At 41.8% G+C, this 24370-nt stretch overlaps 1 protein-coding gene across 8 annotated transcripts in view; it reads left to right on the top strand.

Moving 5' to 3' along the window:
• The window catches only part of Tmem131l (transmembrane 131 like), a 173702-nt gene that overhangs the window by 94238 nt on the left and 55094 nt on the right, over positions 1–24370 (top strand). For all 8 annotated transcript variants that reach the window (XM_013067229.3, XM_013067228.3, XM_013067227.3 and 5 more), the window contains 13 exons: positions 270–423; positions 1004–1174; positions 2610–2679; positions 3697–3814; positions 5246–5387; positions 7496–7605; positions 9278–9350; positions 12162–12289; positions 12925–13070; positions 14596–14782; positions 15084–15269; positions 16132–16281; positions 16604–17232. In XM_013067229.3, the coding sequence (XP_012922683.2) occupies positions 270–423; positions 1004–1174; positions 2610–2679; positions 3697–3814; positions 5246–5387; positions 7496–7605; positions 9278–9350; positions 12162–12289; positions 12925–13070; positions 14596–14782; positions 15084–15269; positions 16132–16281; positions 16604–17232 (2264 nt within the window). The remainder of the gene's footprint in view (positions 1–269; positions 424–1003; positions 1175–2609; positions 2680–3696; positions 3815–5245; positions 5388–7495; positions 7606–9277; positions 9351–12161; positions 12290–12924; positions 13071–14595; positions 14783–15083; positions 15270–16131; positions 16282–16603; positions 17233–24370) is intronic.

Raw genomic sequence — 24370 nt, 5'->3', positions numbered from 1 at the left:
TTCCAGGCCAGGGGTCGGGTATGTGGGAAGATATGCTCGTGCTGATTTCTGAGTGGCATTTCGACCCCAGGTTTGCCCTGGGTTTGGCCTCTGGGAGCTGCCCTGGCCACTGCCTGGTCACTTCTGGCCTTCACTGCTGTGTGTGAGCCAGGAGGTGGTCACTGCTGACAGCAGTGTCTTGCTGCTCGCCTCTTTGTAGGTGGAGGCTCCTTTGAAAGCTGATGGTTTTCCTGCACTCTGCTAACTGCACACATCTCTGCTGTCCGCAGGTACTTCGGAGTGGACCCCTCTGCAGCCCGGTTTCACATAGAGAGTCACGAGAACATGACAGGAGTGTGGTCCATATGGTGCCTCAACCATTTGGACCGTGCTCTGGTGTTAAAGGATGTGTTTATTTCCAAGGAAACCAGGCACATTTTAAAGGTATACATTTCTCCAAGCTTTGGCCTATTATAGCCTTAGTTTGACTTTAGTCAAATGCTATGAAATTAATACTTATAAAATTTAATTTTGACTTACAATTTAAGCAAATATTTTTCTTTTAAGTTTTCAGAAAGCCCTTTAGGGTCTTAGGGTCTCAATGTCTTCCTTCCCCTCCCCTCCCCCACCCACTCGGTTCCCTGCCTCCTTCTCATTTTTAAACTGTTACTCAAGGAGCTCAAAATAACCAGCATGTATCTTTTAAGAATATTTACTCTTAACATTATTAAAAATGTTATATGATTTGTACTAAAAAGATTTTATTTAGTAAAAATAAACCTGATTAATGATAAAATATAGGGTTTGTGAAGTACTATTTATAAAAATACCAAGATTACCTTTGTGAAATTGAAGATAATGGCATATTAAATAATATTGAAAATATTTTAGTCTTTGATCTAGAACTAATTCAGTAAAACTGCACTTTCCAGTGTATAGAAGAAGTTTAGAATCATAGTTTATAATGATTTTAAACATAATTAATGTTAGGAAAAGTAATCTCTCTTGCTTCTTTTCTTTTTAGATTCTGAATTTCACTGGCCCTTTATTTCTACCTCCAGGCTGTTGGAATATATTTTCTTTGAAACTTTCTGTTAAAGACATTGCCATAAATTTATTCACCAGTGTATTTTTGACTACAAACATAGGTGCCATTTTTGCAGTACCTCTACAGATTTTCTCAGCACCAACCAAGGTATTGTTTACAACACCCTCTGTGTGTGGCAGTTTTTAAAATAATGACTTTTCTTTTTATTTACTCACGGTGCTTGGGTTTTATTAACCGGGTTAAGTTTGTGTTCTTCATGGCTAAGAAATTGAAGGATATTACCAGGCCAATTTTAGATAGTAAATTTTTTTACACACTGAAATCTTTATTTGAAAGAATCTACTTTTTGTGAAGTAACTTGAGATTATTTAATAACTCATTCCAAACTGATCAATTTTATTTTCATTCATTTCCAAAAGTGGTTTTTCTTTTATTTGTGGTGCTGGGAATGGAACCCAGGGCCCTATGAGTACTAGGCAAGTGCTCTATCCCTGGGCTACATCCTCAGCTCTTATTTTAAAAAATATTTAAAGCAAGGAATATATGCTTGCTTTAGACAGCATGTTTGAAATTTCATTCCATACCGCAGTGACTTCAAATAAACTAGATTGTTGAATGCTTGATGAATCCCTCTTTTAAGTGACATTTAATTGTTGCATGTAACCCTTGAATTTTCTTAGTGGGCCAAATCTAAGGCCTGAAAGGTTTCACAAAAGAATACATTATAAAATCTGGGTAAATTGTATTTCATTTAGGTTCTCTTAAACATGCGTCATTTTTCTTAATGTTTATTTCTTTTTATTTAGTTGTTGTTGCTTCCTTTTGATCCAAGCTATTCTGTATAACACTGGGTTCTAGTTTTTCACTATGAGACATTCATGCAATCATCTTTATGATTTTTCTCACTTATTAGTGTTGATGTTTCATAGTTAGAAATGCCTTGTGTTTAGCTATAAGTTTGAAGGTAGGACTTCACAAATCAGCCTCAACAAAAATGTGAGGTTAATGCCATTTATATATTTTGAACAGGGGAGATTTCTTAGAAGACCCCCTTTTCCAATTAAGAGACACATGTAAGAAGAATAGCCACGGGAGGGAGCAGAAGCCAGGTTTCAGATGTGTGTGTGTGGAAGTAGCAAGTCTGTACTTTTCAGATCTGTAGGAAATAGGATGTTAAATGTCCTGAGTGGCTAAGACTTACTATAGATTGGCATACTGCTTCTCAGAGGACTAGAGTACAGTTGGAAAACAAGCAAAACAAACAAAGAAAAGCTGCTAAAACTGTCCTGAAACTAATTTAATCTTTTAATTCATGTGGTAGCTGCGTGTCTTGTGGCTGTCTTTATGGACATTGGTGATTGTACAGAATCCACCGTTTTGACCCTCCCTGTGAGAGGCAGCTCAGATTTCTCTGAACTGATTCAGGAATAAAGTAAACCAAGAAATTTCCTTCTAGTTCTTTGGCTCTGGCATAAAGGAGTCCACAGAGGTGGAGGCCATGTCTGCTTCATGTGTTAGTGATTTAGGATTTTTATGCCAAGTATTGTGATTTAAGTTATTCACATATTACTTTTCAATCTAGGAAGGGAGTCTGGGTTTTGAAGTGATAGCACATTGTGGCATGCATTATTTCATGGGAAAATCAAAAGCAGGTAAGTATTTTGCCCTTAGGCTTTCTGTAGAACTTGGGGGGACTGGGAAGCAGTGAGTGAAATTAGATGGAAAGTTAATTCTGTTAAAGTAATTGCATCATATTCTATTCTTAGAGAGCATGATCATTGACAGAATGACTTTAAATTGTTAAGAATCCTCCAGGACACATCCAGGGTACTTGTGTAAATAATGCTGTCTGATTCTTTAGTAGCTTATGCTTTTGTAAGGGAGTTTTAAAAAATAATATTGTTTGATCATTGTAACGGCCCCTCCAGGAACAATTGGAAAATTGTTTCTTTTACAGAAGAGCTGACTGGATTGCATTTGTAGACTTAAGTTATAGGGGCAGAAACATTTCGTAGGGGGTGCTTATTGTGGTGTGAGACTGAAGGCCAGAGTGTTGATATAGAAATAGTTTCTAGTGTTCTGGATTAAAAAAAAAGTTTAATTTTTGCATTTTGATTCATTGAGCTATTTAAAAGAAGAGTTTTAAAGTACAGACGTTTCTTTTGGGGGATTCCCACCTTTCCCTCCTGGTACAGACAAGCAGGGCAGTGAAGTGAACAATAGCCTGGTCTATAAATGTGCACCTTGTGTAGGGTCAGCCCTGGTCTGCCCTCTTTTGGGAAGTGCCATTGTGTCTCAGCACTTGACATAGGATCCTGAAAGACTTGGATGGTGACCATTTATATGGGAGCAGTTTTATAGTTCAGATTTAGAGCTGTTAAAAATGCTACAAGTATAATCTTAATATGTTTCAGGCTGTATTCATGAGTCATGTGCCTTTTATGTTAATACTTTACATAATTCAATTTCATTTTGCTTTTCACATGTTTGTTTAATTTGATATATCATTTGCCATTGAGTTGGACTTTTAGTAGTAGCAGAAGAAAGAGGTGGCATTTATTCACTCTGTAGTCCTCTCAGTATGAGATGTTTTAATAGTCAGCCTTTGGGGGTTATTAATTAACTGTACTTTCTGTAAATCTAAACATTAAATATGATCTGCCTTTTAGAAAAACCTAATTGGGATAGGAGCCTTTCTCTGGATCAGTCTACCTGGGATGTGGATTCAGAACTTGCAAATAAATTGTATGAAAGATGGAAGAAATATAAAAATGGTGATGTCTGTAGGTAAGTCTTCAACTATTTTCTGTTCTATTGTTAAACAGTGGGGCGAAACTCTTAGTAGTTTTTTGAAATTATACTGAAGTTTTAGTGATTGGTGATAATTTATCTTTATCTTTTTATTTTGATAAATTTCAACCCTCAGAAAAATTGAAAGGGTAATACAGGGAGCACTCAAATATTCCTCAACTAGATTGTATTTACAAGGTGTTCATAGTTTACCATTTTTGCTTTATTTCCTTAATTCTGCATCTGTTTACAGACACATTCACTCATTTTTTGCCAAGTCATTTGAAAGTAAGCTGTACGTACCATACTTCAGGCCTCAGTACTTTGCTAGGAATATCTGTCATTATACTTCGGCCCTCAATACTTACCCAATAAACTCAGTATCAGTGAAATTGTATTATTTAACACCCAGTCTATATTAAAATTTCTTTAGTTGAGCTAATATTTATTATAGGTTTGTTTTCTTTCTTCTTTTCTTTTCTTCTTGGTGTATCCAAGGACCAGGCATTACACATGGTGGTCTTGCTTCTGTAGCCCAGACTAGGGTTCCATCTTTCTTCGTTTCTCATCTTGTTGGCAGTTTTTTGAATCCAAGTCAGTTGTTGTATGGAACATTCCACACTGGATTTTTGTGTTTGGTTTCTTTGGTTTACATTCAAATTAAGTATTTTTAGCAAGAATACTAATTACTTTACTGATCATGTGACATCAGGAGGTGCATAAATGTCAGTTTGTCTCATTATTTTAACATTGTTAAGGCGTTTGGTTTAGGTAATGGGTGACAGATCTCTTCAGTTTCAATACCGCTTTCCTTTTTGTAATTAAAAAATAATGTGTGCTATGATAATTTGATATCCTACAAATTTTCTATTCCCTAAGAATGTTTCACTCTGTGGTTTTAGCATTCATGGATAATCTTTGCCTGAATCAGTTGTTAGAATTACAGCTGCAAAATGCTGATGTTTTTATTTTGTTCGTTCTACATTTAGTAGGTGCTTTTTTTTTAAAGGGGCCTTTTTGGGGAGCTTCACTAGTTTCTTTAGTGTGTTGTTCTCTATTAATTGTCCTTATTATTTTTGATGATAAATTGTCACATTTGGTATGGGAAGTTTGTATGTCTCTTTTGATTTTTGCCATCATTCTATGAGCACTTGATTGCTTTCCAGTAAAATAGAACATTCGAGGGTCGGCTTTTTCTTCTCTTTCCTGGTGCTGGGGATCAAATGCAGGCAGTGCTAATCCTGCACTGCACCGCTGGGTTACACCCTGGACCTTCTAAAGTCAGTCTTAGCTTTCTGTACCTCAGACCTGGCATAGCCATTTGCCCCAGGAGCCCTTGTTCCTTTGAGTAGAAGTGACATCTAGTCATTTCCTTTATTTGTTAATGGGAAATTATCTTGTATGGTAATGTCTGTCTGAATTACACAGGAGGAGTGTTTTGGGAATGACGCAGTTTGCCCACTTCAAAAAGTCCAAGGAGTCAGAACCCTTTCCTTCCTTCTTGCCTCGTCTGGTCACGGAGCCTGGCCCTGTGTTGGACTTCAGTGCGGCTGCCCTTCAGAACAGTGCGGTAAGGACACTGTGTCTTTTCATCTCTTCATCAGTGACACCTAGCTCTTGGATTTTCACAGTACAGTAAAACTTCGGTTTGGGAGCATAATTCATTCCAGAAACATGCTTGTAATCCAAAGCACTTGTATATCAAAGCAAACTTCCCCACAAGAAATAATGAAAACTCAGATGATTTGTTCCACAACCCAAAAGTATTCATGTGAAAATGACTACAGTACTGTAAAAAATGCACAATAGTAAAGGAAATACAAAGTATAAAGAAAAATAAACCAATTAACCTGCATTTGCCTTTGTGGCTGGGGTGAGGGGGATGAGAGAGGAGGGTTATGGTGTAGGGCGAACTTCACTATCACTAATGGGACCTCTGCTGTCTATTGGCTCAGCAGAGTCTTTCTCCTTTCATGCTGCTTTAACATGGAACCTATGCAGTGACACATGCTTTGCCTCCTTTTGAGAATTTCACAGAAATGTGACATTGCATTGTCATTAAATAGATTTATTGCTTACACTGCTACAGCTGTATTTGGGTGGTGCTTTTCTACAAAATTTTGCACTTTGCCACATTTTACACAGCTCCATAATCTAATATGAAGTGAGGGATTCCTCTGCCTTTCTCTCCTCCTCCTCTATAGATGAGATCTCCTCCATGACAGAAAGGGTGTGGGGGAGAGGGAGAGATCCACCATTGGTTAGTTGTGATCATGTGACATTTGATGTCATGTACTACTTGCATTGCAAGACATCGCTTGTTTATCAAGTTAAAATTTCTGAGAAATGTTTGCTTGTCTTGTGGAACACTTGCAGAACTAGTTACTCGCAAATCAAGCTTTTATTGTATTTCCACCTGGAGATTTTGTTTCAGGACCAAAATTATTGTAAAGTCATACACATATTACTTACAGACGTGTCAAAAGAACAAGATGATTGAGCATGCACTGAACAAATTTTGAATTGAATATGAACTTCATAAATGAAACATGGCTTACGAAAGTATTCAGCTGCTGGGGATTTAACTCAGTGGCACCGTGCCTGCCTTGGCAAGCGCAAGGTCCTGAGTTCGATCCCCAGTACAAAAAAAGGGAACTGTGAAGAAAGTATTCCGCTTACAAACAACAGAGAAAATCTTGGCTAACACAGGGTTAGCAGGACTTAGCTCATAGTGAGAAGCTGAAAGGAAGCCCAGAGCGAGCCAGGCTGCTCTGTGATGCCCCTGGGACATGACTCCATCTGTGCGTTTACTTTCTGTCCTTCATCTCTCAGCTTCCTCCCTCGTGCAGGGTTCTCCAGCCAGCCCAGATGGCTGGAGGATGGCAGAGGCCAGGGGGCGCCGGCCCGGCCCCCTCCTGTCTCTCGCCGAGAGCTGTGTCAGTGGTCCGAGTCACAGTGGACACATCAGCAGTGTTCACTGAGCTTCCCAGGTGACCCTGAGAGGGCTTTAGTTTTTTCATGTAACTTTGTGCTTTTGAATAATTTATACTTAGAGAAATGTTCCAAGAACTAATGGTCCTTTACCAAAATTCTCCACTGTTTAATGTTTGTGGCACTTATTTCATCATCCCTTTTCTTTCTGCACGTATAGTTTTATGAACCATTTGAGAGCAGCAGATGTTTAGGCCCCCTTGCCTCTATTTCAGTGTGAATGACATGAGAACAGTGGCATTTTAAAATATAACCAGATTATAACTACCAAAATCAGAAAATGAAGCATTAATTGTAATGTTAAATTTAGTGTATGGTCTGTATTGAACTTTTCCAGTGAGCTTACTAGCGTGCTTTATAATGTTTTATGGTTTTCCTGGCTCAGGATGCAACCCAAGATCTAATTGCATTATCTTTGTTATTCTTCTACAGCCTTTTTTTTCTTGTTATTGTTTTTGGTGTTGGAGGTCAAACCCAGGTTAAGTATTTGTGCTAGCAGTGAGTTACACCCCCAGCCCATGAAGACATTGTTTGAAGCATGCAGACCATTTATTTTTTAAGCAGTCCCTCGGGTTGAGTTGGGTGGTGGTTCCTTGTAGCTAGATGGAGGTTGTGCTATTCTGACAGGAGTGTTTCAGGAGGATGCTCTGTCCTTCGCCGGGCTGACCCTCTCCTCCCCGCATCCAGGTGAAGTACTTTGTGGTGAGGAACCCGTCCTCTTTGCCGGTGTCCTTGCAGCTCCTGCCTCTCTCCTTGTACCCCAAGCCAGAAGCCGCAGGCCGCCTGCTGCACAAATGGTAGGAAGATGCTCTGACATGATGGGCAGTTGGGGAAAGGCGATCAAGACTCAGACATTGAAAAAGCCCCGTGCTTCTGTCTCCCAGCTTTGTGTGTGGATGTACACGGCACCAGCTCTTCAGCCATGCACATGAGCAGCCAGTCTGTTGGTGCTTGTTGCCTGTGGGAAGTTCCTGACTTTGTGTTGTGTGGCACGTTCGGTGTCACTGTCAGGTCCACTATCTGATGGATGTTCTTTTCTTTCTTTTCTTTCTTGTTCTTTTTTTTTTTTAGATAAAACAATTTATTTGTTTTATCTAACTTTTTGTTTTTATTAGTACACGTGTGCAGTGCATAATGTTACATTCCTCGTGGGGAGCTGAGGCATGTACATGACACATCTTAATCCTTTTTTTCATTCTCCCCTCCTCCCTCCCTCTCCCTCCCTTCTATCTCTTGGTCCCTTTCCCATGTGAGAAAGATCTACTTTCTATTATCTGTCTTTTAGTTTGCTCTTTAGTTATAATTTGGGTTTCTCATATATGAGAAACCATATGGCATTTAAGCTTCTGTGTCTGATTTATTTCACTTAAATTTATGGTCTCAGGAGTCGTCCATTTTTCTACACATGCCTCAAATTTATCCTTCTTCGTGGCAGAGCAGCACTCCATTGTATGTAAAACCACATTTTCTTTATACAGTCATCTGTTGGTGGACAGATAGGGTGCTTCTAAGACTTAGGTATTGAGAAATGTGCTGCTGTAAGCATGGGTATGCATGGATCTCTGTAATATGATGTCTTTAACTCTTTGGAAGATACCTAGAAGGGGAATGCCTGGGTCATGTTTTTCTTTACTGTCATAACTTTCATGTTTACTTCTGAGACAGAGTCTAAATCATGATGGAATGAGTTTGAAGCTGGCCACAGTGGCGCACATGTGTCATCCCAACTGCTTGGGGGTGAGGCAGCAGGGTGTCTTGTTCAAGGCTGCCTGACAACTTAGCAAGACCCTGTCTCAAAAAAGATGTAGTATTTTAGGGCATTTTTTATTTTACAGTCAAACTATAAGAGATGATAGCGTTCATTCATGTCTGTTATGATTATCTTCACATAATCACAGTAGTACTTAGAACATTGCCTCCTTTCGGTTTGGGAACATGTCTCCTTACCCGCGTTTTTCATCCTCAGCACTATTGGCACTGTGGGCAGGTGGTTCTGTGTGTGTGTGTGTGTGTGTGTGTGTGTGTGTGTAGCAGCTGTCTTGTATACTGAAGGATGTTCAGCAGCATCCCTGGTGCTACACTGCAGGGGCCAGTAGGATTTCCCCAGCCATAGTAACCAAAGACACCTTCAGACAGTACCGAGTGTTTCCTTTGCCTTTGATTTCCTTCTGTTTAACTTTCTATCTGTAAACCACTTAGAGAAAGAAAAATTGCTTCGTGTTTAGAGTCTGTTGTCAATATAAGTAGCTCTATATTCTGTGTTGCCAAAATCATTCACTGAATCCTCTTTTGAGCTCTTGCAATATGCCAGGTCTGGGTGGGCGTGGCATGGGCTGAGACAGGGTTGTGCTGGGGCTGGTGAATTTGTGTGTGTGCACAGGTAAATATGTAAGTGCACACATATTATGAATTCTTTCTTTATTGGTGGGTTTTAATGCTATTTTAAACCATTGGTTTTTGTCTTTGTAGGTTTGGCACCGATATGCAGATGATTAATTTCACAACGGGTGAATTCCAGCTCACCAAAGCTTGCCCTTATCGGGTAGGGTGTCCTCTTCAGACAGAAACAGAATGTTGGCAGACTAGCCATCAACGCAGCTGTGCCTCACGACTTGGTGTTTGAAGTGTCTTTATGTACTGTGTGTGTCTCTCTCGTTTTTGTTCTCTAGGCAGGAAGGATGGATGCAGAGCAGATTTTTCCAATTAACTAGTGCGGCAGGAGTCAGATTCATGTTAGCCTGTAAATCATTTTAATTTGATGATTTTAAATTCATGCAAATCAAGAAATAACAGTTGAGTCAGAGCTATGTAGAAAACCATGAAACTCAGGACCTCAGAATTTATAATTCTCTTGGGACTCCTTGGGCCCCCTAAATTCTTTTTTTAGGGCAGTATAAGGTAAAAATGAATACATGCACTTTTTAAAATTTAAGCTGTCTTCATGTTTTTAGCAAGTCATGCAGTGTCTGTCATATTCATCTCACCTATACAAAAGGATTTCTGTAACACTCTTAAGTCCCCAGGCAGACATGACACTTTTGCCTAAGTGTTTCTTAGGAGTAGGGGTGAAAATGGCACATGGTGAGGACACTGTTTGCTTGGGGGCTTGGAGCTTGATTTCTTAGTTTTCATCTAGTGACTCTGGATAGCAGAGTGTTGGCCTCGCAGGTACTGTGCTTTTGAGATCAGTTCAGACATGGAACATCTAGTCAGGCACGGTGCCTCATGCTGTGATCCCAGCTGTTCAGTGCCTGAGGCAGGAGCACTGCAGGCTGGAGGCCAGCCTGGGCAACTCATGAGACCCTGTCTCAACATTAAAGGGGGGCGGGGGTTGGGCATATAGCTCAGTGGGAGAGGGCATACCTCGCATGCTCAGGCCCTGGGTTTGAGCCCTAGTTAACCCCCCCCCCCGCCCAGTAGAACATCTACTGAAAAGAGAATCCGTGCACACACACATGTTTAAATGCATTTTTTATTTTCCTTTCTGAGCCCTGTCCCTTCAGAAATACACTCTTGACCTAGCTTACTTAGACAGCCCGAGACTATGGATAACCTCTAGCTAAGAGTTGAAACAAAATGAATCAAAGCAAGTTTTTAAGTGGGCTTTCTCTAGAGACTTAGTCACACTAGCAAACACACGGCAGCACACTGCCTTTCTCTGAAGTGGCCTCAGCCCCAGCATGGGCAGAGCCTGCACCACAGTGGTCTCGCCCACCTCCGGGAGCCTTCTCCAGTCCCCTCGTCCTCCTCTTCACAGACAGTGTCCAGTGCTGTTAGCGATAATTAGTCTGTGATACCACAGTAGGAGATGATTTTCCATACTGGTTTGAAATTGAAGAAATAATGCCAGTTTCTTTTATATCTGAATATGCTGTTCAGATTGAAGAAATGGTGCAGCTCATTTGGAAAAAGTATAACTGTGACTGCAGATTTTCCCCAGAATATTACATCTTTATGATAGAGGAAATGATCACTATTGTTAATTTACTGCACAAACAAAAAGAACAGCATCAGTGCCTTGAAGAAACTCAAAATATAACTCAAATTGTTTTTGAAGCTTTTTTTTTTATAAAGGACTCTTGCATTGTACTTTTGTTCTTAGAAATATGGCTCCTTTGGTTAAGAGTGTATGGAACTTGGTACTGAGGGTTGGAATCTTGGTTCTTCTATGCTCCACCAATGTGACTTCCTTGGGCGGATTAATTTCTTGGAGCCTCATCTTTCACACTCACAATAATGTGTGACAGTTCAGTAAGGGTTAGAAAATGGATGACTTGGTATTTTGTATGCCTGAAATAACCCAGTGCCAAGCATATCATGACCACTGAGCAAATGGTGCTGTTACTATTATAAATGTAATATCAAAGTCCGCAGCTTGTTTGTTCAGTGTTTATATTATGTATATAAAGCAGGGTTTTCTTTTGCATGGAGTTTGTAATTCTGATGAAGATGAATCACACACCATCATCATTTATTCATTCACTCTTTCCTGTTTTTCTTTTGGCAGTATAGGGGGTTGAACCCATACTGCTTATGTGCTAGGCAAGCACTGTACCACTGAGCTGTATTCCCAGCCCCATCACCATTTATTCTTTCAGAAAGAATGGGAAGTGAGAGCCGTACTTAAAGGATTAAACAAATTTAAAAGTTGGAAACATAGGAATGAGAAATATCATTGTACAGATTGTATCTTAACTCTTAAAAATATTTTAGTGAGGAGCTAGCAAAAGTAGTGGAAAGATAAAGAATGAATCTTGACTGTTAAATTTAGAGCAGAATGCTTTACTCAGAAATGCTTTTGGAGAAAAGGAAGAAGCGCATGAATAAAAGCACATTTCCCAGGCTGATTGGAGAGACTACAAGTGAAAATATGGTTTCCATATAAGTTTAAATTGAATATTAAAGTGATCTTGGGGTGGTCCAACAGTGAATGGGTGGTCTCATCTGATTGCTGTGGGATTTGAGCAGACTTCCTGGTCTCTTTTCTGGTTAATGGTTTTACATTCAAGGCATCTTTGTATAGAAGGCTTTACGTCCCAGTTTCTTCCAAGCCAGGAAGCAAATTCCTTTCCAGCTTTCATGTCAGGTTGTCCTGCAGCCGCTCCCTATATGTCTCAGCTGCAACTTGGGAACTGTTTATTGGCGTGAACTCATCAGGATAAACAAATTCAGATAGGTTGATGAGGGCCTGGCAGTGTAGCTCAGATTCCGTACTCCTGCAACAGAAACAAAACAGAAAAGACTGGTGAGGATGGTTGGAAATGCAGCCCTCTTTACAGATGCACTTAATGAAGATGGAAGCTTGCTCTACAGGAGAATGGCATTGTCTGATTGTACCACTAATGATTTGCAGGGAATGCACTCTGAAGAGTCCAGGTTTGGCACCCTGCACTTGGATTTACAGCCACTGGAAATGAAAAGAGTTGGTGTTGTTTTCACACCGGTGGACTATGGGAAAGTTACCTCACTCATACTGATCCGGTAAGTGTGTCCCTGTGGCTGACGCATCTGCCTAAATCAGTCTCAGTCTCCGTCTCTGTCTGTTCAGCTCGTAGCTGACTTCCTGTGCCAGTCAGAGTGCAGTGAGGAGGCTGGGCTGCAGGTTGGGAAGAGGCCTTGGTGTTGGTGACCAGTGGGGCTCCACACGTCACCCCCAGTGCCTCTGTCACCTCCCTCCCCCAGGAGCAGGCCTGGTCTCCAGAAAGGAATGCATTTCACTCAGCATGTTGCCTAGTGCTATCAGAAAAGGGAGAACACACACACAAATGTATTTCTCTTTCCTTAGTATAAAAGAATAATTGAGACACTGCTATAGATATTTCCCTCTATAGTATTTGAACTTAAACCACTCATTCCTGGCAGCCTCAAAGGAAAATGAAAAAAAGTGTTCTCTGAGCTCTTTTTCCTCCTTTTCTTTCCTTTTAAATAACAGCTGTGATCTGGGTATGGTGTTGTACACCTATCATTACAGCAGGAGGCTGAGGCAGGAGGCTTGCTGTGAGTTCAAGGACCACTGAGACTATCTAGCAAGGCCCTGTCTCACCCCCCCGCCCCAAAAGGGTTAGCTTCGGTTGCCTGTGCTGATGGCTTTTTCATTGTGTCTCCTTTCTCTCCAGGAATAACTTGACGGTTATTGATGTGGTTGGTGTGGAGGGATTTGGAGCGAGAGAGCTGCTGAAAGTGGGCGGTCGGCTTCCTGGTGCAGGGGGGTCCCTCCGCTTTAAGGTGCCTGAGTCCACGCTGATGGACTGCCGCCGCCGCCGTGAGTATGCATCGTGGTGCCCTGTGGGAGGCTGGGCCTTACAGCCCGGAGCGGAAGGGCCTCTGGGAAGACTTTTTTACAAGTCAGTAGTAAACTCACTGCACTGACGCAGATAGTTAACCCAGGCGGGCCTGTGAGCACAGGGTGTCCTGGATTAGTAGCTGTAGCTATTTACCTCAAGTTAGATAGCAAATATAAAGGACTGGAAAAGTATGCTAACTGGATAAGCAGCGGAGTGTCAGATATTTAAGATAAATACATGAAGCAGTTCATCTGGGTATCAGTAATGTGATGAAAGAATCACCCCAAAGTGATGAATTGAGAGGAGACGCAGTGTGTGCTAACCAACAGCTTCCCATGATGGCGGAAGTGTTTGGAATCTGTGTCTCTGGTGATGTGGCACCGACTCACGCTCAGTTTCTCCTGCTGTATGCGCAGCACACGGACCGCTTCTGTGATCCGGAAGGTGTGAGGGTTTCTCCGCACCAGCGAGCCTGCGGTGGCTCTGCAGCTGGGTGTGTTCCAGTCCAGTGCAGGTCTGCCGCTGCCTGCTGGAGACAACGCTGAGGCCTCGCAGGCCCAGGTCCCTGCCTCAGAGGCTTCTGACAGGCTACAGGCTGCTGTCCTACAACCCCTCAGCTTTGCTAGGACAGCTCACAGAATTCAGGGAAATGCTCCACTTTCACCCAGTTTTTATAACGGGCATATTTTGCATCTTTTTTCTTTTAATTATTTGTTTGTATCAGCACGTATTTGCAGTACATAATAATTACATTCATTGTGGGGAATTGGTGCGTGTACGTAACACATCTTAGTTCTACAAAGGATATGTCAAAGGTGTAGATAAGCAGTTGGATGAAGGAATACACAGGGTGAGGTCTGGGGGGTTCCTTGGGTGCGGGAGGTTTGTCCCCATTGGGACTTACCACCCTCCTGGCAGATGGACAGTTTCTTGTTGGCCTGCCTGTGAACCGCCACGAGTCACCTGGCCCTCAGCCCTCAGCTTCTTCCACATCCATGACTGAAGCATGGGCACCCATGTCGAGATGTGATGGGATAAAAGGGCTGTGACCTGATGCAGGTGCCTGAGCAGGGAGCCCAGAAACGCCTGTCTGTCCAGCTGCCTCTTGGCCTCTGCAGGCAGCAGTCTCCCTGAGTGGAGATTGTATCCTGTGCCTTTCTGTGTCTGACCTGCCCTCACCTGATCCAGAGTGGGCCATACGTAAGGCCTTCCTCATTCTGGAAGGGCCCTGCCCCTCCAGGGAGATTTTGATGACCTAGGCAGAGCGTTTACGAAAAATTTTGACTGTTTTTCTATTGTATCCTGGCAATACAACAATCTAGCTATGACAGAATCAGAAATTCTGATTCTAGAAATCACATTTGGAACTTAGGTTGAACTTCTTTCACATTTTCGTAGTATAGGTTATGATTTGGTTGATTCAGTAAATACTGATTTCAGTAAGTTATATTGAAAAAATTTTGCAGCTCTTATATACCAAACAATGCCCTCTGTCTTAATTAGAACTGAAAGACAGCAAGCAAATTTTATCTATTACAAAGAACTTTAAAGTTGAGAATATCGGACCTCTTCCTGTAACTGTGTCATCACTGAAAATCAATGGCTATAACTGCCAAGGTTACGGATTTGAAGTGCTGGATTGTCATCAGTTTTCCCTGAACCCAAACACATCCCGAGATATCAGCATTGTGTAAGTACCAGGTTTTACCTTTAGTTTTGTGATGTATTTCACACTGGGGAGGGGCTTTTTCCATTCATAAGGCATCTCAAGTTTGTTTTGAGTATTTGTTTTGTAAAAGTAACAGGTTTTTTTTTGGTACTGGGGATCGAACTCGGGACCTTCCGCTTGTGCAGCTCAGTGGTTCCAAGCTAAATCCCTGAGCTAAATCCCTGGCCCAAAAGTAACAGGTTTTGCTGTGTTATAGTTACTTCATTTCATGACTAAAGCTGAAACCATTAAAAGTTCATAAAGGTGACTCACCTGTTACCAGGTTTACTCCTGACTTTACCTCTTCCTGGGTCATTCGGGAGCTAATGCTGGTGACTGCCGCAGACCTGGAATTCCGCTTCACCCTCAACGTGACCCTTCCTCATCACCTGCTGCCCTTGTGTGCAGATGTGGTGCCCGGGCCCAGCTGGGAGGAGTCGTTTTGGAGGCTCACAGTCTTCTTTGTCAGGTAAATCACCAGCCACCATCTGGACCGTTCCTGCGCTGAGTGTTCAAGCAGAGAGCTGCTCGAAAATACAGATTGCCCGAATAGAGTCAAATCATAAGAATTTTTAAAAATTATGAGTTCAAGCAGGCAGTATATAATGATTATATCATCATCAGGAGGCAGTGTCCTGTGCCTCTCACATCTCCATTCTGTCTCTCACCCCTGCCCTCCACTCCCTCCCTCTTCCTCGGTCTCTTGGTGCCCTTCCCTTTGCAGAAGTCTCTCTCCCTGACATGAGAAGTAGGCAAGGCAGTAACTGGGCAGCTTTAAGGGGATAGTAATCTAATTGTTAGACATTCATAGGCCCTAGGAAGGTTGTGGACACTTGTGTTCTGTGTGTGTTGATTGGCAGTCACAGTGGGAGAGCTCACCTTATTAGCTCAAAGCAATGACAGTTTGAGATTATGATACAAAATGACCCTTTTAAAATGATTTTATCCTGAAAGTATATTTAAAAATTGAATTGTAATGTCAGCCTTACAAGTGTGCGCATTTTTAAAAAGTCAAGATTTCTTGTTATGTTTAAGAAACATCAGAAATTACGTCATACATCTTAATGATATTTTAACACTCTGTCTTCAGCCTTTTCCCATCAGTCATTCACCAGTCTTCTGTAATAAAACCAGTCTTTCACTTTCTTTGTGGACGGTGTGGAGTCTTGCTATGTTGCCCAGGCTGGACTAAGACTTCTGAGTTAAGCATCCTCCTGCCCCAGCTTCAGAGCAGAGCTCCAAGCCTGCACCACCGTGCCCGATTTCAAACTAGTCTCTTAAATGCCTGTCAGAGTCATGCAGTGATGAATGCTGTTGTTTCTTCCCTCCAGTTTGTCCCTGTTAGGTGTGATTTTAATAGCTTTCCAACAAGCACAATACATTCTTATGGAATTCATGAAAACAAGACAGAGGCAAAATGCTAGCTCAGCTTCACAGCAGAACAATGGCCCCATGGATGTGATCAGCTCCCATTCTCACAAGTAAGAATCTGTGTATGTGTTGGGGGGTGGATTCTCTTCTGACACGACTCATTTCTGATTTTATTTAAGGTAATAACACATTCGATTCCAAGTTTTTCATAAAATTTATGTCACTGTGAACAGCTGCACCGTATCTTTTCGTATGACATAGTTCACTTGCATACTCATTGGCAGAAAACTCCCAGGCCTTTAGAAGAAGGGAAGGTAGAACTCCTTACTACACACACTATCAACTGCTGCCTCTTTCTCATGGATGTAGAAACAGAGAAGTACAGTTTGATTTGTTTGTCTTTATGTGAAATGATTTTCTTCTTAAATCCAGAAATAATTGCAAGAACTTTCTTGACACATATGGCCCCTCGGATAAGGGAAGGGGGAAAAGCTGCCTTCCTGTGAGCACGCCGCAGAGCAGGATGCAGAACGCTGCCAAGAGGAGCCCTGGCACCCATGGCCATTCTCAAAAGAAGCATAAGTGTTCTGTCTATTACAGTAAACACAAAGCCAGTGTGTCTGCAGCTAGCAGTGCCAGCACTGCTCCTGAGGAGAAGCAGACTTTGACCTCGGGCAGCTCCCTGTCTGCTGCTAAAGAAGATGTTTGCACCAATGTTATGGGTGAGAACTGGGTTGGCCTCAGATATTCAAGTGGCATGAATATCAGTCTGCAGAAGAGTTTAACACTCCCCAAAAACTTACTGAATAAAGATGAAAACACGCTGAAAAACACAGTTGTTGTCAATAATACTTCTTCAGAATGCAGTCTGAAGGATGGAATACAGACATGTATGTTTCCTAAGGAAACTAACATTAAAACTTCAGAAAACATAGCTGAGCTCAAGGAACAAGAGTTCAGTCCACTGAAGACCTCTAAGAAACTACCTGAAAATCCTTTGCCAAGAAACTCACCTCAGTACCAACAGTCAGACTTGCCAGAAGTTTCCAGGAGGCATAATGGTAATCTTTTCTCCTCCTGTTTGCCACTCCTATGCTCTGGATGGGTTTTTGTTTTCCTCACCTGTGACCTTTACTTTTACTTGCAGATCCTGAGTTCTTTGGCTCACTCGGAGTTATTTAGCAAAGGTATAAATGTTGAAATACGACTTGTCAAATGCAAAGTTTCAAGACAAAGTGCCAAGTTGTTAGAATGTTGTGACTTAGAAGTTTAAATTTTGGTACATAAATTTAGAGGGTTGTGAATATCATGTTCTCGGGAGAAGGATGTGGACACCTTTTTCTAATTATTTGTTCTCAGCTTTTCAGACTACAGTATTTGCAAAAATTAATCAGCCCATGCAGTGTTTATTTAATAGTTGCTGCCATCTCACGTTCCCTGGCCTTGATTCTTCTTTAATAGCATCTCTTGGTTAAAGAAGACAGATGTCCTTATGTGGCAAATACAGTTAATGGAAACACAGTAAACTAGGCTGGGAAGACTACATGCAGAGAAAATCAGAATTATACTTCACCCAATCCCTTTGGCTCCTGACAGAGTCCTGTGCTTTCTCTTCTCCCTTCCCCTTGTTTTCTTCTCTGTGCCTTTTTTTCATACATTAAAGAAATTGTTTTGTAGTCCTAATAATTGAACCCAGTGGCACTCTACCACTGAGCTGCAGCCTCAGTCCTTTCTTTAAATTGTGAGGCAGAATCTCACCTTGTCCAGACTGGCCTCAAACTTGCCAGTCTCCTGTTTAGCCTGTCCTCCCAGCCTCCCAAGTGGCTGGGATCACAGGCATGTACCTCCACACCTGTTGTGACCATCTTAATATGCATATTGCTCTATCTGATAGAAAAGCTCCATTTTCCTTTGATCTTAATTTAAAACATCTAAATATTTAAAAAATTGTGTTAGTTTCATGTTACTTCCACGAAACACTTGAGACAACACAGAAAAGATTTATGTGTTCTGCAAGTTCTAATTCAACATCAGGCCACTCCATTGCTTTGGGTTGTTGGTGGGGTGCCAGATAAAAATGGGAGGGAATGTGTATGGGGAAAACTGCTCATTTCCTGGGGCAGACCCCTTTGAGAGTGCTCCCAATGACCCAAGGACCTGCATGCAGCAAGGCCCATCTCCTAAAGATCCATGCCACCTCCTGATAGTGCCCTCTTGGGGATCAAGCCTTAAGCACCCAGATCTTTTGAGGACACCGTCCAAACCAGAGCAGTAACATGTTTCTCACTCCTTGAATTATGGAGGCAGTACAGAAAGACTTTAGATCAACTAATTCTAATGAACTTTAAGCATTTCATAAAAACCCACATTAGATTTTGAATGTTCCATGTAAGGACATTTCTGACTTAAAGTTGGAGCCCTTTGGGCCGCTGCACATCCATTCTAGCAGCTCCTACTTTCAAGCTATTTGTACCATTTCCCCTGGCAACAGTGTGCACGCGCAGGTGGACTCAGGTCTGCAGGGTTGCACTGTGCCCTGTGTGGAGAGACCTGGAGAGAGTGTCTCCTTGGATAATGCAGTTAACCAGGTCTTTAAACCAAACCCGATGCCTTGTCTGCAGATACTTACGTGGGGTAGTTGGGTGTCTCTTGGTGTGTTCTGGCATGGGCAGACTTTGCACACATGGGCACTGTGTTTTGCAGGCACATTCATCCAGACGTCTGATGGGAACAAGGGGCCCCAAAAGAAGCAGGAAGGGTGTGGAATGGTGATCCCCTCACACAACTATGGTTTCGAATGTGTGCAAAGTCTGCCTATGTCAAAGATAACCCAGGCTTAACTGATTCAAAAAAAAAAGGAAAAAGCCCAACAGGAATCAGTAAAATTTTACTCTTTCATAAACATTTTTTAGTCTGGGCTCTAAAGAGTACAGTCAAGTCAAGATTAGGATCCTTGACTTGTAACTTGAGGTTAGGATCTCAGGAGTAAGTTGTGGCAAGTAAGAGAGTAGCAGAACTAGCCAAGCAGAAAGGCTAGGGAGAAACCCTATTCCCAGCCTGGGGCTAATGCTCTTTGTCCATCTTAAGAGAACAAACCAATTGAGCAAGAGCCAGCCCTTCCTAAGAAAGCCCTCAGTTGCTGTTAAGACTCTAGAGGACCTAGATGGCAGATTGCTTCTGTTCTCCTTGAAGACAGTTGCCTTTGTCCTGGTGTTAAAATGTACCCCAGATAGGTCACTTTTGATTGAGAAATCTGGACCTTTTGTTGGGATACCTTGTATCCCCTTTTTGCTGAGAGATGGAGGATTTCAGTGGTGTTTTGATCAGATAATTCCTTGGTGGAACTACCAAAGAGAAGATCATCTATGTATTGTAGTGGCTTCAAATTTTAGCTCTCTTAAGATCTTGAGCCAAGATCCAGGCAGATGGATGAGGGCTATCTCTAAAACCAAGTATACTGTTATGGAGCCCAGTTTGGGGATCCTCCCATTTAAAGGCAAACAAGTACTGGGAGCTGAGGTCCACAGGGATAGGAAAGTTACCCTTTGGATCAGTTAGTGTCTCTAGGGATCTGTGCAAGGATGTATGGGGGTGAATAGGCACAGGACCTCATTTCTGATTCTGAGATCTTGTAGTAGGCGATATTCTCCTATTGGCTTCACTACTAGTAAAATGGTTGCTTTGCATGGCAGGGTTGGTATCTGCAGCCAAAAATGTATCAGTAATGGACTTTAGCTCCAGCCTAGCCTCTCTTTTGAGGGAGTGTTTTCTTTTGTGAGGATATAGGTTAGGATCCTTGGGTTGAATGATTACCAGGGAGCCATCATACAATGTTTAGGGGACCAACTCCTGGCAAAAGAATTGGTCCTTGATGGGGTGGGATGGCTAGTCGTTGGCAACTGGGACATGAATTGCCCCAGATTTGAGTGACAGAGTGACCCTGAACAGGAGGAGTATGTCTCTTCCAGTTACTGGCATGGGGCATTTTGGTATTATCACGAAGGCAGCTTGGAAAAGGAAATCTCCCAACTGGCAGTTCAGAGTAGAGGGTAAAGAAAGCTGACCAATTAACTTCTTCTAGGCCTCTAACAGCTGAAGAATAGGATAATTTGCCCTGAGGTTAGGATTAAGAGACCTCATTACCCAGAAGGAAAGGAAATTTGCTTACCCACACTATTGGAAATGGTTGGAAAGGAAATATGGGCCCTGTAGCCCGCAGTTTAGCTATCTGTAATAAAACCATGGAGTAAAGAGTGCTCAGAAATGAGAAATCCCTGTCTACAAGAACCTTCTCAGTTTTCACTTCCAACTTGGAACATTGCTCGCTCACTTGCTTTTCTTTTCTTTTTGTGGGGAGGGTAATTTACCTGGTGGAAAACATAACATTTCAATCTTAAGAACCTTTCTAGAATCCGAGGAAAACTGCAGCTTTGGTCTTAGGAGTTGAGCTGTGCTCCCCTAATGGATCCTCCATTCATGTCAGGGGTTTCTTGTGTGGTTTAACAGAATTGGAAACTTCCACTCACTGGCTTGAAATCCACTAATGTGTTTGCCACATTTGCCTTTTGTCAGAGTATAGAATGTTCAATAGAAGCAATTCTAGTAATAAGATCGTCTTGGGGGGAGGGTAGAGGGAATTCTTCATCCTCCAAGTTCCTTGCGTGGTTTTCTTGATGCAAGAGAACCCTAAAGAACTCTGCCACCTGTTCTAAGACATCTCTTTTTTCCCTGGGTGTCCCTTACTGTATGAGAAGAAAATGTCCAGGGTCAATATTAATGGCTGTGACTCCCTGCTTGTTCTTGAAAAACAGTAAAAAACCAGTATGTTTCTGAAGAACAGTAAACATACCTTCCTTCCCTGGGCCTTCCCCTGCCTCCTTTTGAGGAGCCTGTGCAGTAAGTTGTTAATTAAGATTACTGGAAGTGACATATTCAGGGCTCTGTTTCCTACACTTGTTTGTTTGGCATCATTCTGTCAACATCTATAAACAGATTTCTAACACATTTGTTACATGTTCTAGAATCTCTTGAGCATTTCTCAAAGATGGCACTTTATGTGTAATGTAAGTGATCTTTTGAAATACATTTTTTTTTTTTTTTGGCGGTACCAGGGATCGAACTCAGGACCTTGTGCTTGCGAGGCAGGCGTGGTGCCACTGAGCTAAATCCCCAGTGCAAAATACAATAATTTTTTTTTTTTTTTTTTTTGGTACTGGGGATCGAACTCGGGTCCTTGTGCTTGCACAGCAGATGGCGAAACCGCTGAGCTAAATCCCCGGCCCAAAATACAATAATTTTTAATTGCATGATCCACATAATACAGGTTTAGAATTATAGCTAAAGATGGGCTGTTTTTGGCCCTAGTACTGCCAAAGAGAAATAGTTAGCAAATTACTTCATTACTTTGTTCTTTTTTTTTTTTTTTTTTTGCTCATTACTTTGTTCTTACAATAATAAAAAGGATAATCTTTTTAATTTAATAATACTGAAAGCTTTGAAATTAAAAATTCTCACTGAATTAGATATCCGTAAAATATTTTAAATACCTGATATTTATTTTAAATATTTTAAATAAAAGATGTTCCCTCTTACTTGGACATACTATTTATTACCTTGGCTTATTCAAAATATATCAGTTGATTAGATTTTAGACAGCAAATAGTACTTTTTGGAGATATGATTGGCATTTAAGAAGCTATGCATTTGTGATGTAATGTCCCAGAAGGTTGTACACCATGCCATGCTATGCCACGGCATGCCACAGCTCTGCTGGAACATGAAGCTCCTGGCAGTGCTAAACCCAGTGTCGGTAAAGAACTAAATAAAAGAAGACAATTTATTTGAAGATGGGGAAGGAGGAAAAGAGAGATGACAGACAGCTACCCAGGATGAGTAGGGAGAATTTGAAAGTGAATTGCTTTGGGACTTCTTGTCTGTAGCTCCTCTTATTGAGATCTTTGTAGGCTCTTGGAATCTGATTGGCTCCCTGGCTTGACTTTCATCCTAACCTTGGATTTCTCCCAGCCAGGCAACCTTTCCCTGTCCTTCGGTGGAGGGTAAGATTATGTATGGGAGATTTATGTACAGACAGTTTGTGATTCTTATGTTAATCATGGTACCTAGGAACTTCCTGGTCTTGAGTTCTTTACCTTTGTCTTCCTAATTGCTTGAGTTTAGCTGCTTTTGTCTTTCTGATTCTTCAGAATCTAGCTGCCTTTGCCCTTCTAATCCCTAGAGGCTGGCTGCAGAGGTCAAAACTTCCTTATTTTTAATAAAGCTCAAATGAGGCCTTTTCCCTATCTTTTCCCTACCTCCAGTGTCCCCTGCCCTTATAGTAATATATTGTCGCGAGCAGGTACCATGGCTAAAGAGGACTCGGACTTGGATGGCAATTCACACACTTACCTTATATTATCCTAATTCATTTCAATACAATTACCACACAATATTAAGTCTGCCAATTACCACACAATATTAAGTCTGCCAATTACCACGTCGCTGTACCTGTACTGCGCAAGTCCTTAATGGGAGCGCAACGTTTCCTCCCGCGGGGTCAGAGGGTCTGATCCGTAGACGAAGGGCTTCGAGTCGGCACTAGGCTATACGCCTCTCCGCTTGCCTCGTCCTCTGGTCTCGTCTGGTCGGCGGCGATGCTCCTCCCAGCGGGATCAGGTGTGCCGATGTGTTGGTCAGTAGTCAGATCATCAAATTGACTGGTCGACTGGTCAGTGGGATGAATCATCGACTTGCTTGGGGTCTTCAGCTCCTTTTATACTATTCTAGCTGGATGTTCGTGGTAGTGGTTCAGACTTATCACACTGTCCAGCTTGGGGGCACACTCTGCCCAATTCGGGGTATGCCCTGTCCAGTTCGGGGGTACGCCCCGTCCAGTTCAGGCTACACCCTTATCAGTTCCATACCACTTAAGGTTCTACTTTCATATCTTATGGTTACACATCACTCTTATGATTGTATTATACTTAGGTTACAGCACTCTTAAAGTTACAGCACTCTTAAAGTCACAGCACACTTTAGAGTTACAGCACACTTAGGGTTATACAATTCCATCTTATTTCAAAGTGTTCTCCACATGAGCTTACCAAAAAAAGCCATCAACATTGCCACCCAAAGTTTCTTACTGACTCCTTTATTATTTTTGTTTTTCCAATTGTTATTAATTTTTAACTGACATACACTGTGTGAGATCACAAGAATATTACATGTTTAATGGGATGATGTGGATTAGCTACTTTAAAAAATAAAGTATATAGTTATGGTATTTCCATATTCTTCATTATTTTCATGTTAGAGTTTTACAAAGAATCACTGAAAAACTTGTTAGGAGCCTTAATTTAATTACTTATCCTGATTCTTGGCCCCACAGAAGACATACAAAATTTTCTCAGTTTGTGTTTTACTACTTTTTGGGGGTGGTTCGATATTGGGTTAAATTTGGGCCCTTCTTAAGATGCTTTGATCATTTAATCTTTTAGGTGATAAAGAAAACTTAAAATCCATATTCTTACAAATTAGGATGCTAGGAAAGTAATGGCATATTTTTTGAGGAGAATGGTCTGCATTCTGTCTGGTGTTTCAGGGTTCCACAATCCAAGATAGCAGCTGTATTAAAGAGGGACCATTCTGGTCAGGCATTGTATAAGCAACAAGGTTTGTTTATTTAATGCTCAGGCACCCAGCAAGCAGGGTGAGTCTGAAGGGGAGTCAGCCTAGAGCAGGCCAACAACAAAGAGTTTAAAGGGAAAGGGAGGGGTTATGGCCTCAAGGAATTTGGGGGGCAGGTAGCGTGAGATCGCTCTTCTCTGGACAGCAGGTGTCTTGTCTTTGTTCTTCTTTGAAGTTTCCTGTACTTCTCTTGCCGAGGTTTGATGATGCCCAGGCCATGCCCAGTGCTGCACTCCTGCCTTCACAGTTGCCATGGAGATAGGCATTGTCTAATTTCTGAAGCCTTTTTTAGTTACCCTTTTTGATGTGTCTTGCACTATGCCTGACTGGTTGGTATAAACGCAACATTTTGTCTTAGTAAGATGCATGAGCCCCCTTTTTGGCTGTGAAAGGGTCTAAGCCCCTATGATTTTGAGGGGTTACTGCTGCCAGGGAGTCTATCTGGTTCAGTAAGTTAAGAATGGAGTCAGCTATTGTTTGAGGTTGTCAGAAGGATCTCGGGAGAGGGAGGTAATA

This window comes from Heterocephalus glaber, unplaced genomic scaffold, assembly GCF_053883595.1.
Source record: "Heterocephalus glaber isolate CG9 unplaced genomic scaffold, H.glaber_assembly_v1.0 deba00000613, whole genome shotgun sequence".
NCBI classification, from domain to species: domain Eukaryota; kingdom Metazoa; phylum Chordata; class Mammalia; order Rodentia; family Bathyergidae; genus Heterocephalus; species Heterocephalus glaber.
This window is presented reverse-complemented; position numbering and strand designations above follow the sequence as displayed.